The 12598-nt window shown below is 44.4% G+C and overlaps 1 protein-coding gene across 1 annotated transcript in view; it reads right to left on the reverse strand.

Annotated features, from left to right (window-relative positions):
- The window catches only part of GARS1 (glycyl-tRNA synthetase 1), a 30050-nt gene extending 17685 nt beyond the window's left edge, over nucleotides 1-12365 (reverse strand). Inside the window, exons 1-6 of the mRNA XM_062568754.1 lie at nucleotides 12136-12365; nucleotides 7451-7552; nucleotides 4301-4403; nucleotides 3083-3224; nucleotides 1690-1778; nucleotides 79-155 (exon numbers count right to left, since the gene is read on the reverse strand). Coding sequence (XP_062424738.1) covers nucleotides 79-155; nucleotides 1690-1778; nucleotides 3083-3224; nucleotides 4301-4403; nucleotides 7451-7552; nucleotides 12136-12321 — 699 coding nt within the window. The 5' untranslated portion in view covers nucleotides 12322-12365. The remainder of the gene's footprint in view (nucleotides 1-78; nucleotides 156-1689; nucleotides 1779-3082; nucleotides 3225-4300; nucleotides 4404-7450; nucleotides 7553-12135) is intronic.
- Between the last annotated feature and the right edge of the window lie 233 nt (nucleotides 12366-12598).

Genomic DNA, 12598 nt, shown 5'->3' on the forward strand with positions numbered 1-12598 from the left:
CTACCGAAATCAGTGTATTATATTTCTCTTGCGGCATGCACATCCTTCAAGCAGCCATGTACCTAAGTAAGCCCATACCTGTATTAGAACATTTTCCATTTCTGTCTTTTTCTCTGCTGTGCACTTCTTGTCAGACATAAGCTTTTGCAGGTGAGCTGTGAGCAAGGAAAGTACATAGTCAGTTAATACTGCGATCCCATCACTGACCCCAACCTAAAGCCAGATGAACTAGGCAGATTATCCAGCAGGATAATATCTAGCAGGAACATAAGCATATGCCTCTCAAAGACACCATTTTCAGTAGATCAGTTGATTTTCTGGTGTCTACCAGGGTAATCCCACTCACGTTACTGGGGAAATAATGATTTACAAATGAGGAGTTGCACCAGTTGCTGCACCACTCTGCCACAGGGAGAATAATGGGACCTTATCTAGTTTTCTCCTGAGACAAAACGCATTCCAGTAAACTCAAGCAATGGCTTTATAGTTCCTTTCACTTTTATTTTCTTTCTAAGCAGACTGGAAATTAAAACCAAGCTCTAATCCCAAACCAGTAAAGCTAATTTATCCAAATGCATTCACAGGCACATACTGACTTGATACAGTAGGGCTAGACTGCCTTTTCTCTTTAAAGCACAGCATCCTCCATGGGAAATAAAGATGGATAGCAAGGCCAAGACTTCCCACTCCTATTCAAACAAAGCATTTCAACTTTTTAGTGGCATTAACAGCAGGTGGCTGTCTGCTGGTGATGGGGCTGCAGAGGAGGGGGCACAGAAAGGCTTAGTATGATGCTGTTCCATGTGCAAAGCAGAGGGAGACTAAATGAGAGGGGTTTTTTTGTCTTTTAATAAAAGGAAAATTCAAATTGCATATTACAAAAACAATTTTATGCTAACACAGATTGTTCTACATACTTCATTTCCAAGGAAATGGCTAGAAATCTAGACAGCATGACTGGAACAACTGTCCTTTTCACAATGGAGCTGATAAACATGGAAAAGGTCTCAAACTGGTTTCTTATTTCTAGGATTCCTTGCTTGATTTTCCTTCTCCTTTAAATAAATTTTAAATAAAACCAGAAAGAAATGTGTGGACTTTGCAAACCTAAGAAATGCCTGAAGTTTACTCAGCATTCCCAAAAATTAACAGCGTTCCAAGGTATACATCAAGGTTAGTAGCTGCCTAATACTGGATCCTTGCATAGGGAAAACGTGGTCTGTCTCCTTATATCTTCAGTAAATCATTTTTTCATTCTAAACAAAAAGCAACTGAAATAGTAAATCATTTCTCCATACTAAACAAAAAACAACCGAAACACAAAATAAAAAGTCAGCAACATAGTAGAGAACAGCAACCTTGTTATACAGGGAATCTTCAGCTTATACAATAGAGTAATCTTTTATGGCCTGAAGACGTAAGACTTTTTGTAAAATGTTACTCAACTATGTTATTACTAGGGATCCTGTACCTCATTTAAGACATTAACACAACATTTTTGTGAGACTGAGAACTTGCAGGGTTTTGGTATGGAAAAGAAGTCATTGTTAATGAACTACATATGTGAACATGACAGATAAGCTACACCAACTGGCCTATTCCTTCCTTGAAAAAGATACTCTCTTCCCATGCTTGCACTACTGATGGGACATCTCCAAACTTATCTCAGCCTTGAAAGAAAATCCACACCTTTTAAAAGATGATCAGCACGAAAACACTCCCCATTTTTCACATCTTTCACCATGAAGTCAGCAAATTTGTCTACATGGCCAGAAGTCCTAGAAAAGACAACATAAAAAAGGAACATGAAAGTTGCCACTGGACAGCCCAGAGTGCTGTGTGAGCCCAGCACACAGACCAATTTTGAAGAGACACCCTTCACATCACAAACCCAAATGGCAGGTGCACTGATGCTTCAGGTACAGATCCACAGTAAGCAGTACCATCCCACAGAAACAATGGAATCCATAACCAGGTATTAATATCACTCAATCTTAAAATGTGTCAGTAAGATGACACCTACTGCCTTCAGACGCTGCACTGTGATTGAAGAAAGACGTGGATGCATTTGCAGGGAGTACATGGTAGTTCAGGGGGACAGACTTTCACTATTTTGCATCAGAGATCCATAAAAGCTTCTGATGGTTGTGCCATGACCCATACAAAGTAATGGAGTTGACTGAACTCAGGCTTTCATTACCAAAGTTCCTGATATGCTCAAGTTTCTTCACTGTGAGGGTAGTTGAGCACTGGAACAAGTTGCCCAGAGAGATTTTGGAGTCTCCATTCTTGGAGATGCTGAAAACTGGACAGGACATGGTCCTGGGCAAGCTGCTTTAGCTGACCCTGCTTGAGCAGTAAGGTTGGACCAGATGATCTCCAGAACTTCCTTCCAACCTCAACTATTCTGTGTTTCTGCAACATGTTTGGCAAGCTTTTAGGTAGTCTTAGCAGAGATAAGAGGAGACAAAAGATTCCAGAGCCCAAACTGTGCTCTCACCCTTCAAGATGGTCCATCCAGGTCAGGACTGAGACAAACGGACAGGGCTGAGAAGACAGAAAGGCCTTGTCGCTTAGCTTTTCTATTTGGGATGCAGATAAAAGGAGGACTTCAATCCTCAGGGCTACAGCAGCATTACTTATATTCAGACTTTAACAGACACATTTCATATTGCCATCCTGCTACAGAGAAGGGAAGGATGGTCAAAGAGCCTGGTCACGGGCAAAAAACATGACCTAGGTGTCCTTGATTTAGGCAAGTCACCTAATCTTTTTTTTTTTTTTGGGGGGGGGGGGGTTTATTCATCTGTTAAAGACAGGAATAATGACATTTTCTTACCTAATGGGACTGCTAGGAAACATTAGCTTCTTAGACACATCAATCTCACTGCTCTCACAGACTTATGGGAACAACAGCTTCTCAAACTGACCTGTGTACTGACATCTAATTATTCTGCACTACAACAGGGAATGAAATTGAGTGACCTATTCTCAAGTTCCCAGTGGGTAATTTAACAGAAAACTGTAAAAAAACAACTATGACCAGAAACGACACACTGCAGAAAGAAAGACCCATATTTACTTCAGAACTGGCTCTGGCGTGAGCATGGTACAGTCAATCTCCAGGATTTGCTCCTCTTGTATAAAGTGCTGTCTCCAGGCCTGGATGATGTTGTTCTTCAAAGCACATCCAACAGGCCCAAAGTCATACAGACCACTGACACCTGCGTGGAAAAAAAAAGAAATAAAAATATAGACATGCACCATTTGGAGGAAAGACTCTCCCAGCTCAATGTTCCTATCATTTGGTTTAAGTCTGAAGCCATTTTCTGAGCATGAACTCCTTTGTGCTAAACAAAATAAGGACTGTAGCTCATTTTCTACATAAAGACTTGTGCCATAAAGGCTGGAAGGATCTGGACGGGCACTACCCTACATTATTCAGTATGATTCTGTTGCAGAGTACACTGGAGTGTTGGGTAGTGGTAAAAGCTGAAAGTGATAAATTCACGTGTTCTGCAACTGCACAAGCTGCACTCCTTTCTCCAACAGATTGTGTTTTGTGACCAGTTTCATCGCAGAATCATGTTTGAAGGAGGAATCTGAATATGGTAGGGGTTATAATGCATACCCCAAAGTGATATTTTATTGTCATCAATAAAATGCATCTGCTTATCACCAGTTTAGGCACAAAAACGAAACAGAAAAAAAGAAGTCAAAAAAACAACTTCAAATATTTACTTTATTATCATAGGTGAAAAAGTAGTAACCATCCAAGCACCCTGCCACCTCCTGAGGAGGCTCGTATTAGCTGTCTGAAGATGTTTCCCAGCCACATTTGTTCACTTGTTCAGTAAAGTTCACTGACAAAGTTCATTAAGGTAACAGTTCTGAACTTTGCAATAGTTTTGAGCAACATTATCTTCTTGAATAAAGCTCAGACAGAGATGGTGAATAGCCAATCAATAAGTAAGCCAATCAACTCCTTAATGAAAAAAACCTCTACCCCCTGCAAAGCAACCATCTTCTACAATGTAATGCTCAGAACCTAACTCCATCATTTGCATTCAGAAAGCAAAAGGCAAAATTTGACCCCGCCCCCCGGTTTTCCCATTTTAAGGAGGGGGAAACTTTTGAGCACCTTACAGATTCAACAGGAGAAATTTTAAAGCTCACTTTTAAAAAGTCTTTCCACATTGCATTAACATAATATCCAGAGGATACAGCATTTCAAACACAGCTAGGAAGACCAGAACAGCACCCTAAAGAGATTAAAATTCAAATTTCTTTAAATCTGTACCTCCATAAATTGAAAAAGCTTGATCATAGAAAAACCTTCTTTTCAGGGTGTCTTCCATTTTAATTCTGTCCACAATGTCATCTTTGGGCTGTAAGGCTAGCTCCTGTAAATCAAATAAATGAAAAACAATCAGGAGTTTCAATTTATGGCAGCAGGACAAATCCTTCTCATTCCCTATTATGAGTCAAAAGTCTGTAAAGACCATTTTGAAGTAGTTATCCTGCCAATATGTTTGTTTTACAAAGACAGATGGTTACACCGAGATTCATGTGCTCAATCATGAACACAATCGTCTGAATGCAGCACTTCAGACACTGGAGGTGGTCTCATCTGCCCTAACATTCAGACACCTAAGTCTGAGCTAGTCATCCTCAGCTTCCTTTACAATCAGTGGGTAGAAACAATAATTTCCAAAGTGATTCTTCTGATCTGTTGCCATCTTCTGACTATAGTCAGCTGAAGGTGACTATGTCAGACTACAGACATCTAAATTTTGGTATATTTGCATCTTTTCAATCCTTCATTTCAGAAGTTTAGTTATCAAGATTATGCCTAGCATCTTTCTTGTTGTCTGCCAAAGGTATATACTTAACTACTTGTACAAAGAATACTTGTTTACAAAATTAAGTCTTTTTTAAGTGTGGGACTACTCTACCACCTAAGAAAAGTTACAGAGTACCTAAATGCACTGGCTTAATTCTAAGAAAATGTTTTACAGCAGGTTCACTGATATTTTATCTGAAATCTGTTAGGCAAAACAATTACAAATACATGTGTAGTGACTTACCACTGGAGGGCACAGATAATAATGGTTTTAAACAAAAACATTTTACCATCAGTTTTCAGTTAATTGTTGGTACATATCCGATAAAAGCAATGCAGAGAGAACAATTGTTTCTGACTCCAGATTCAATATCTGAGGGACTATTTACTTGATATGGACTTCTGCAGCCAACTCTGTTAGTGAAGCTAACAGACTTGAAGGAAGATTTTCTTCAATAAAGAAACTTTTACAACTGAAACAGAGTTAAGCCAGTTATACTTAGAAGTGGCTAATACCATCACTTTGAACAGCCTTTGGTAACTAAAAGTATTGTATGACCAATATTTGGGGGTTTTTAAACATCTAGAGCAGCATGCAAATAAATACTGTCGGCTTTTTAGAAGCACTGAACCTCTTCAGCTTCCACTAGGATAGGCCAACAGGTAAGTCTGCATGAGAGACAGAACAAGAGGAGGAGAGAGCACGCAAGACAGCAAGAACCATAACAGCACCTTCAAAACATGGAAAGGGAATCCATTTGACACACTGCCCAAAGATGCAGTCATCAGTGTTTCTTAACAGAAAGGACAACTATTGCCAAAAGACAGGAAGGTAACAGTGACATTGTTCAATTCTGAGCTGGGAAGAAGAAACAGCCAGTAGCACAGGAGGAACTGGAAAGGGCAAGGAAACTCCTAGAACTCTTCTTCTACTACAAGCAGAGAACTGTTAACAAACTGTTGCAGAAGTCAAAGGGACAGTATCTTCTATTTATTTTCATAAATAAAAAACAGGAAAGCCTGTGGTAGCCTTCAAGGGGAGAAAAACCCAGTACAGGAGCCAACTTATTTACTGACTTAAGAACAGATACAGTTTGAGGACATAAAGACAAGAAATCTTAAACACAAAACCACTCTGCACTTTTCAAGGTTTCAAGATCAGAGCCACTCTGATATGTTTAAGTAGGAATCACAGGGCTTGAAAAGTGCATCTGCAGCTGCTAAAGCTAATGAACATTCACGCTGCTGCATTCTGCAGCTGTTGTAAGCAACAGTGATGCATTGCTGGATACGCTGTCAGGAAGGAATGACTATACTGGAGTGCTGCACTCACAAGCGCAGATGGTGCTTTTGCAAGGTCATTCTTCCACTAACAGGGATACAGCCCACACAAATTGGGTAACTGGCAAGCAATGCCTCTGCGCCGCATCCCTCAGGCACTCTTCTAACAGAAAGGTGGGGCTCAAAGGAACACCAAGACTCCTAACCAGCCTCACTGCATCTCTCACAATCAAGTTTCTGAGGGATAGGAAACAGAATTGGGAAAGACTTTAGATACAATCTGCTGCAGAAGGACTTGGCCATGAATAAACCACAGGTTTCAAAGCATATTCCTGTGCCAAATAACAAGTAAGTAAAAATGACATCTTCTTACTTGGGCTAGATGTACGTAAGCAGCTAGTCACAATGCCAGTCCTGACAGAGAACGCTAACTGTTCACCCGAGATGACTCTGCAGACCAAACAGGGTGAGCTGGTTTCAACTCAGGTACTCAAAATGTTAAGAAAGTTCCAAGCACTCATGTAAAATCTGCTTTATGTTACTTTTTTTTCCTGAAGAGTACCACTAAGTACAATTATAATCATTTCACTATGGACTAGAAAGAACCTAGCAACCTAGCACTTTCCTAGGTGAGCCTGCAGACGTGACAGTTTTTATGCTTCAAGAGTTTCTTGTAGTTTTGGTCTGGGGGTGAAGAGAATGGGACGGAAGCCTACAGGATAAGGAAGTTTATTTTCACTTGTTTATTGATCTGGAGACAAAATAAACTTGAAATTCCACATTTTCTTTGGTGGAATGATATTTCAGGTGCAGTTACATTTTAAGAAAAGGGGGCATAATTTAAAAACATCCCTTTCTGGAAGGCTGAAATAAACTATAAGCCGTTTGAAATGTTTCCAAAACATTGTTTAAACAGTAGCATAGGAAATAGTTTTTAAACAAACATGTTAACTGCAAGTTTGGGAATTCTAATGCTGTACAAAGACTCTAAAGACAAAACTCACTATAGCAAACAGCATTTTGCCTTTCTCTCACTATGCACAGAAAAGATCTACACAGTAAACAGAGATGGACACACACAGTGAATTTCAACTTTGACTTTTAATAACCTGAATTCCGGTTTATTGCTTTATTTATTGCTGAATTAATGCTGTCTAATGCCTTGTTGGAAAGATCACACTTGTAAATTATTTCAGAAGTGAATTTGAACATCGTACCCTGGTTACAACTATTTAGCCTGAATTGATACTGGAAAAAAGTACTAGTTAGAGATTCCAAGGATTTTTGGACAGAACTGTGAAACTCAAATTTAGTTTTGAGACTCACCTTGGCTTCTAGGACCCTCTTCCGAGCTTTGAGCTCTGCTACAGCTTTGTCTATATCTACCTGGGGGGCCTTCTCTTCCTTCAGCTTCCTTACCAGTTCTCCCTGGAAGAAAGAAACAAAACACATGATGTAGATTCTTTTTTTGAATGCCATGGAAAAGAATTACACTCCTTTCAGCTCCCCTGGCAATCCAAAAGGAGTGTTTTGTCCTGCCTTTGCATGTCCCCTCCACCTTCGCTACCCAGTCCAGGTCTCAAGAGGCTGTTTCAATTGGTAAGAGTGAGATATACTTTTGCTTTTGAGAGTTAGTAACTGGACATCGTTAGAGAAATTAAGAAGCAACTCCCCCACATAAAAACAATTGTTAAATCCCTACCCTATTATTACATCTCAGGATGCAAATATATCCTTGTATGCACCACTACCAGCGAAATCAATGACACTGGATTTCCACAAATCCTACTTTTCTTTGAGGATGCACTCTTCAGTGGATTCTCAGGGGGTTAGTAAAGGCTTTGTGCTCTCCTCTGCCGCAGGTGTATTAACAAAACTCCTTTCATTTACTCCTTTCCTGTTCTTCACAATTTATGACCATTTTAGATTTCTATTCCTCTGTCAAATTTGGTCAAAACCGATCAACAAGTACACAATGCTTTAGAAGAAACTCTCATAAAAACTCAACTTTTTAGCCTAATGTCTAAGCAAAGACGACACACCATTACCTGTAAATACTATTAAGACCTGTCCAGCATCTTTTGAAAAAGAATACAAAAAGCCCAAATATTTCAGAGCAGCAAAACTCTGTGGAGAACTTTCACTGAGGTCTTGACTCCAGGCAATCCACTACCTTGTTAAGGTGCCACAAAGATCTCTTTGCCCAGGTAGGAGTTGCATCCCAGGGAAGTGCGACAGGTAAACAAGTCTGTGACATGACTAACTCCTAAGTATCCAAATGAGTGGTTTTCAGAACATGTTTCTCAGCAGTTATGACTTGCTTGGCCTTGGAGATAAATTAATTAACAATCTCTCCTTCCACTCACTCTTCTACAGCCTAAACCAAGGACCACCTTGAATTACTGAGGACAAAGGAACAGCCACAGGAAGAAAAAGCACAGAGATGCTAATACATTCCCAAATGGGATGTTTTAGGAATGAGATGCTCTAAACTCAGCATCTTTCTTGTATCTAGTACTTCCCTATTAAACAAAAAGAAGAAGAAAAAATACCCCAATCCAAACAAACTACAACATTGGTCATTTCTACAACCCCAGCTTCTTCAGAAATTCTTTTTCCTACATTAATATTACAGGTACTAAGCACCCCAAAGAGAATACACAGATTGCCATTTAGTAATCCAACTACAAAAACTAGTTTCAAGTGTTTCAGAGATTCAAAGGTTAATTTTACTAATACATGGAAGAAGAGTAAAAAGTGACTGCGTTAAAACAAATATTCAGAAACCCCCTCAAAAAAAGAAAAAAAAAAAGGGAAAATAAGAATTCTGTCAGGCATCCTAATCCTGTCAGCTACAAGAAGAGAACAAATCTGCTGTTTCCTTCCTGTTAACTAGTTCCATCAAAATGTCAAAAGTTTCACTCTAGAGCTGAGGTCTTGAACTGCCATTCCTAGGAAACGTGGCAGAGGGAGGGATCTCTTTTTTTTTTTTTTTCTTTTAAAGTAATAAGTCCAAATTGCCTTTGTTGAGCTAGGGGGTCGACAGTGGAAAAAACATCAATGCAGTAGCAAAGCAACTACCGCTGACTCAACAGAGCTATCACTTTGCTCTTTATTGAGCATCTAAAAGCAGTATACAGCAACTCTTTGTCCTGACCTATAAGTAAAACAGTATTCAGACATATAGAAGACAAAAAAAAAGCCCACATAATCGAAGCAAACAATAATGTTTGCTGACAGGACTCAATCTAATTAAAGCTACAAGCTTGAGCCCAACCCAGAGGAGTGCACAGCAGCACTCGATGTGGCAAATTTTGCTGCAGCTTTGTCCCACAGAACAGTAAAGCAGAGGGATCCACCCCTGGACCACAGCAGCCTATTGCATCAGGCACTGCTGCAGAAGGATACACTGCTCACTTCCCTCTCCATAGATTAAGATTCCCTTAGGTTCAATTAAACCGCTTCTACACTTTTCCAAGGGCTGACAGACAAAATCTGCTGTATTAAATATTAGCTACCCTATTCTTCCTCACACCCTCCCTTACCTCCTGCATAAATATCTCACTGAATTACTATTGTAAACTGTATGTTACAACATTTGTGGTTAGAGCTATATTCACCCACAAACCTTTCCTTGGCATATTCACCCACAAACCTTTCCTTGGCATCCAACACTTTTGTTCTAATCCCACAGTCAGCTAGAGAGAAGTAGTGCACTTATATTTAAAAGGCAGATTACAAGATCCATGTTACGGAATTTTAAAATAAATGAATAGGCTAGATCTAGACATCATCATTTTAAATAAAAAGGAACTCCCCCGCCAAGGCATTATGCTGTACAATGATTCATAATAAAAACTTATTGAAGTGCTAGTATAATTAGAGGGCCATAAATCCACTCATTTAATGGGAAAACACATGCACCAATCTACCAATACATGGGACACACACATAGCTATGTGTGCAGCTAAGCATATGACTATGGATTCAGCTACGTAAGAAGGCATGTGGGGAACCCCCCCCACACACAGATTTTGCTGCTAAAGCAGGGAGGAAGGGGAAATTCCACGTGCTGTAGGCAGGCTTCATAGCCTTACACATACACAGCAAGAGGACCAAGATCTAAATTCACCTACAAAATAGAAAAAGGATTAAATCCTTCTCAGGTAAGATGGTAACTAAAGATAATAGCTTCACCTGTAAATGAGAGAAAAAGAGAAAGCTATATAACCCCAGCTAATAAAAGGCATCTACATTTTTAGACATATTAGAATAGAATGATAAAATGGAAAACGCACAAAGAAATGAATCTTCCTTACTGTACCAGGCAAATATGCAATTATAAAAGGTTATTCTTTACCTCCAAAACCTAACACAAACTCAGTTCTAAAGGGTAGTCATGATGTGACTCTATTGCATGAGGAAGCCTATATGGTGTTTTATAAAGAAAACATGAAGAGTCAGCTCTGCGGCCCTAGAAGCATGACAAAGTCAGTCTCAGCTTGGAAAGAAGGACAAATAAAACCCAGCTGAGAAGCAGAGGAGAGCCTAGATACACTGACACATAGTTCCAGTTCTGCAAGATACCTCTACACAGCACCACTGCGGGGAGGGGAAGGGACAATCCTGCAGGGGAAACTGCACATGGAGCCACCCACGTACTCCATGCCAACCCAGTTCTCTGGGCAGAGCAAAACCCACCTCAGAGAGAAGACACACACAAACCTACCACCCCAGGGAACCTAAACCAAGGAAGAAACACAGGGCAAACCCACAGGGACATTTTACTATGGGGCAGAAGGACAGCACTACAGACAGTCTGGGGTGAGGAGTGGGGGGGCACATCCACCAACACACCAGCTCAAGCCCATAGAGCAAGTGGTGCCCCACACACTTGAGCTATAGGGACACAAGCAGGGCCCTACAGAGCAGAGAGGAAACCCTTCAGTCCCCCTACAAGAGGACAGATCCACACAACATCTCCCACGCAGCCAAGTCAGGCGCTGTGCGGCAGCGGGGACCACTGCAGGCTGCCTTGAGGGACAGGCCCCCTGAGATGCAAGCCGGGGTACCTGCGCGCTGCAGAGCCACAGCCAGGCCCCGCGGGGCAGCAGGGCACTGCTGCAGGGCCACACGTTCACACGTTGCCAGGCAGATGGCGGGAGGAACAGGGACTCCCACAGCTGAGTCTCCTTCAGGGGACACCCCCTTCAGAAGGGCACCCCCCCCCACCAGGGCTTCCTCAGGAGCAACCCCCTCTCAGCCTGGACACCCCCCCTTCAGCTGGGTCTTCCTCAACAAGACCCCCCCCCCCAGCCAGGTCTCCCTTCAGCAGGAACCCTCGATACCCCCATTCAGACAGGTCCCCTCCCTCAGTCAAGTCCCCCCCCCCCCCTCAGCTGGGGGCTCCCTCGGCTGGAGCCCCCATGAGCCAGTTCCCCCCCCCCCAAGCCGTGTCCTCCCCTCCCCAAGCCGTGTCCCCCTCCCTCAGCCCTGGGGGTGGTCTCCTCGGCTGAGTTCCCCTCCCCCGCCGTGTCCTCCCCCCTCAGCCGGGGGGTCTCCTCGGCTGGGTCCCCCCCCCCAGCCGGGTCCCCCCTCCTCAGCCGGGTCCCCTGTCCCTCAGCCGGGTCCCCTCCTCAGCCGGGTGTCCCCCCCCCTTCAGCCAGGTGTCCCCCCTCCTCAGCCGGGTGTCCCCCCCCCCTTCAGCCAGGTGTCCCCCCTCCTCCGCCGGGTGTCTCCTCCCTTCAGCCGAGTCCCCTCCTCAGCCGCGTCCCCCCCCCTCAGCCGGGTCCCCTCCTCAGCCAGGTGTCCCCCCCCCTCAGCCGGGTCTCCCCCCCCAGCCGGGTCCCCCCCCTCAGCCGGGTCCCCCCCCTCAGCCAGGTGTCCCCCTCCTCAGCCGGGTCCCCCCTCCTCAGCCGGGTGTCCCCCCTCCTCAGCCGGGTGTCCCCCCCTCAGCCGGGTGTCCCCCCCTCAGCCGGGTCCCCCCTCCTCAGCGGCGCGGGCCGGGTTACCTGGTGCCGCACCGCCTGCCGGAGGGGCGCGAGCAGCGCCTCGGCTTGCGGGCCGTCCATGGGGGCGGCTGGCGGGGCGGCGGCGGCGGCGTTGGGCCGGGAGCGGAGCGGGGCGGCCGGCGGGCAGGCGAGGCGGCGCAGGCGGCGCAGCAGGGCGGGCAGGGCGCTACGGGGCGGCAGCGGCATGGAGAGGCGCGGCGGCCCGCCCTGCCCCCCGCCGCATGATGAAATCCCGCCCGGCGTAAAGCCGGCCCGCGCCCCGCCGCCGCACTTTCCGCACGAGCCGCCGCCACCGAGGCAACAGCGCCGCCCGCCCGCTCGCCCTGCCGCAGATTCGGCACGGCTCGAGCGGCGCCGAGCTGCGCGGCGCGGCCGCCGGGGGGCGCGCGGTGACGCCGTCACCCCCTTCCCCCCCCCATGCCGGGTCCGCCCGGGCGGCGCGTGCGCGTGCGCGTGCGGCGGC

Source organism: Rhea pennata, chromosome 2 (genome assembly GCF_028389875.1).
Source record: "Rhea pennata isolate bPtePen1 chromosome 2, bPtePen1.pri, whole genome shotgun sequence".
Lineage (NCBI taxonomy): Eukaryota > Metazoa > Chordata > Aves > Rheiformes > Rheidae > Rhea > Rhea pennata.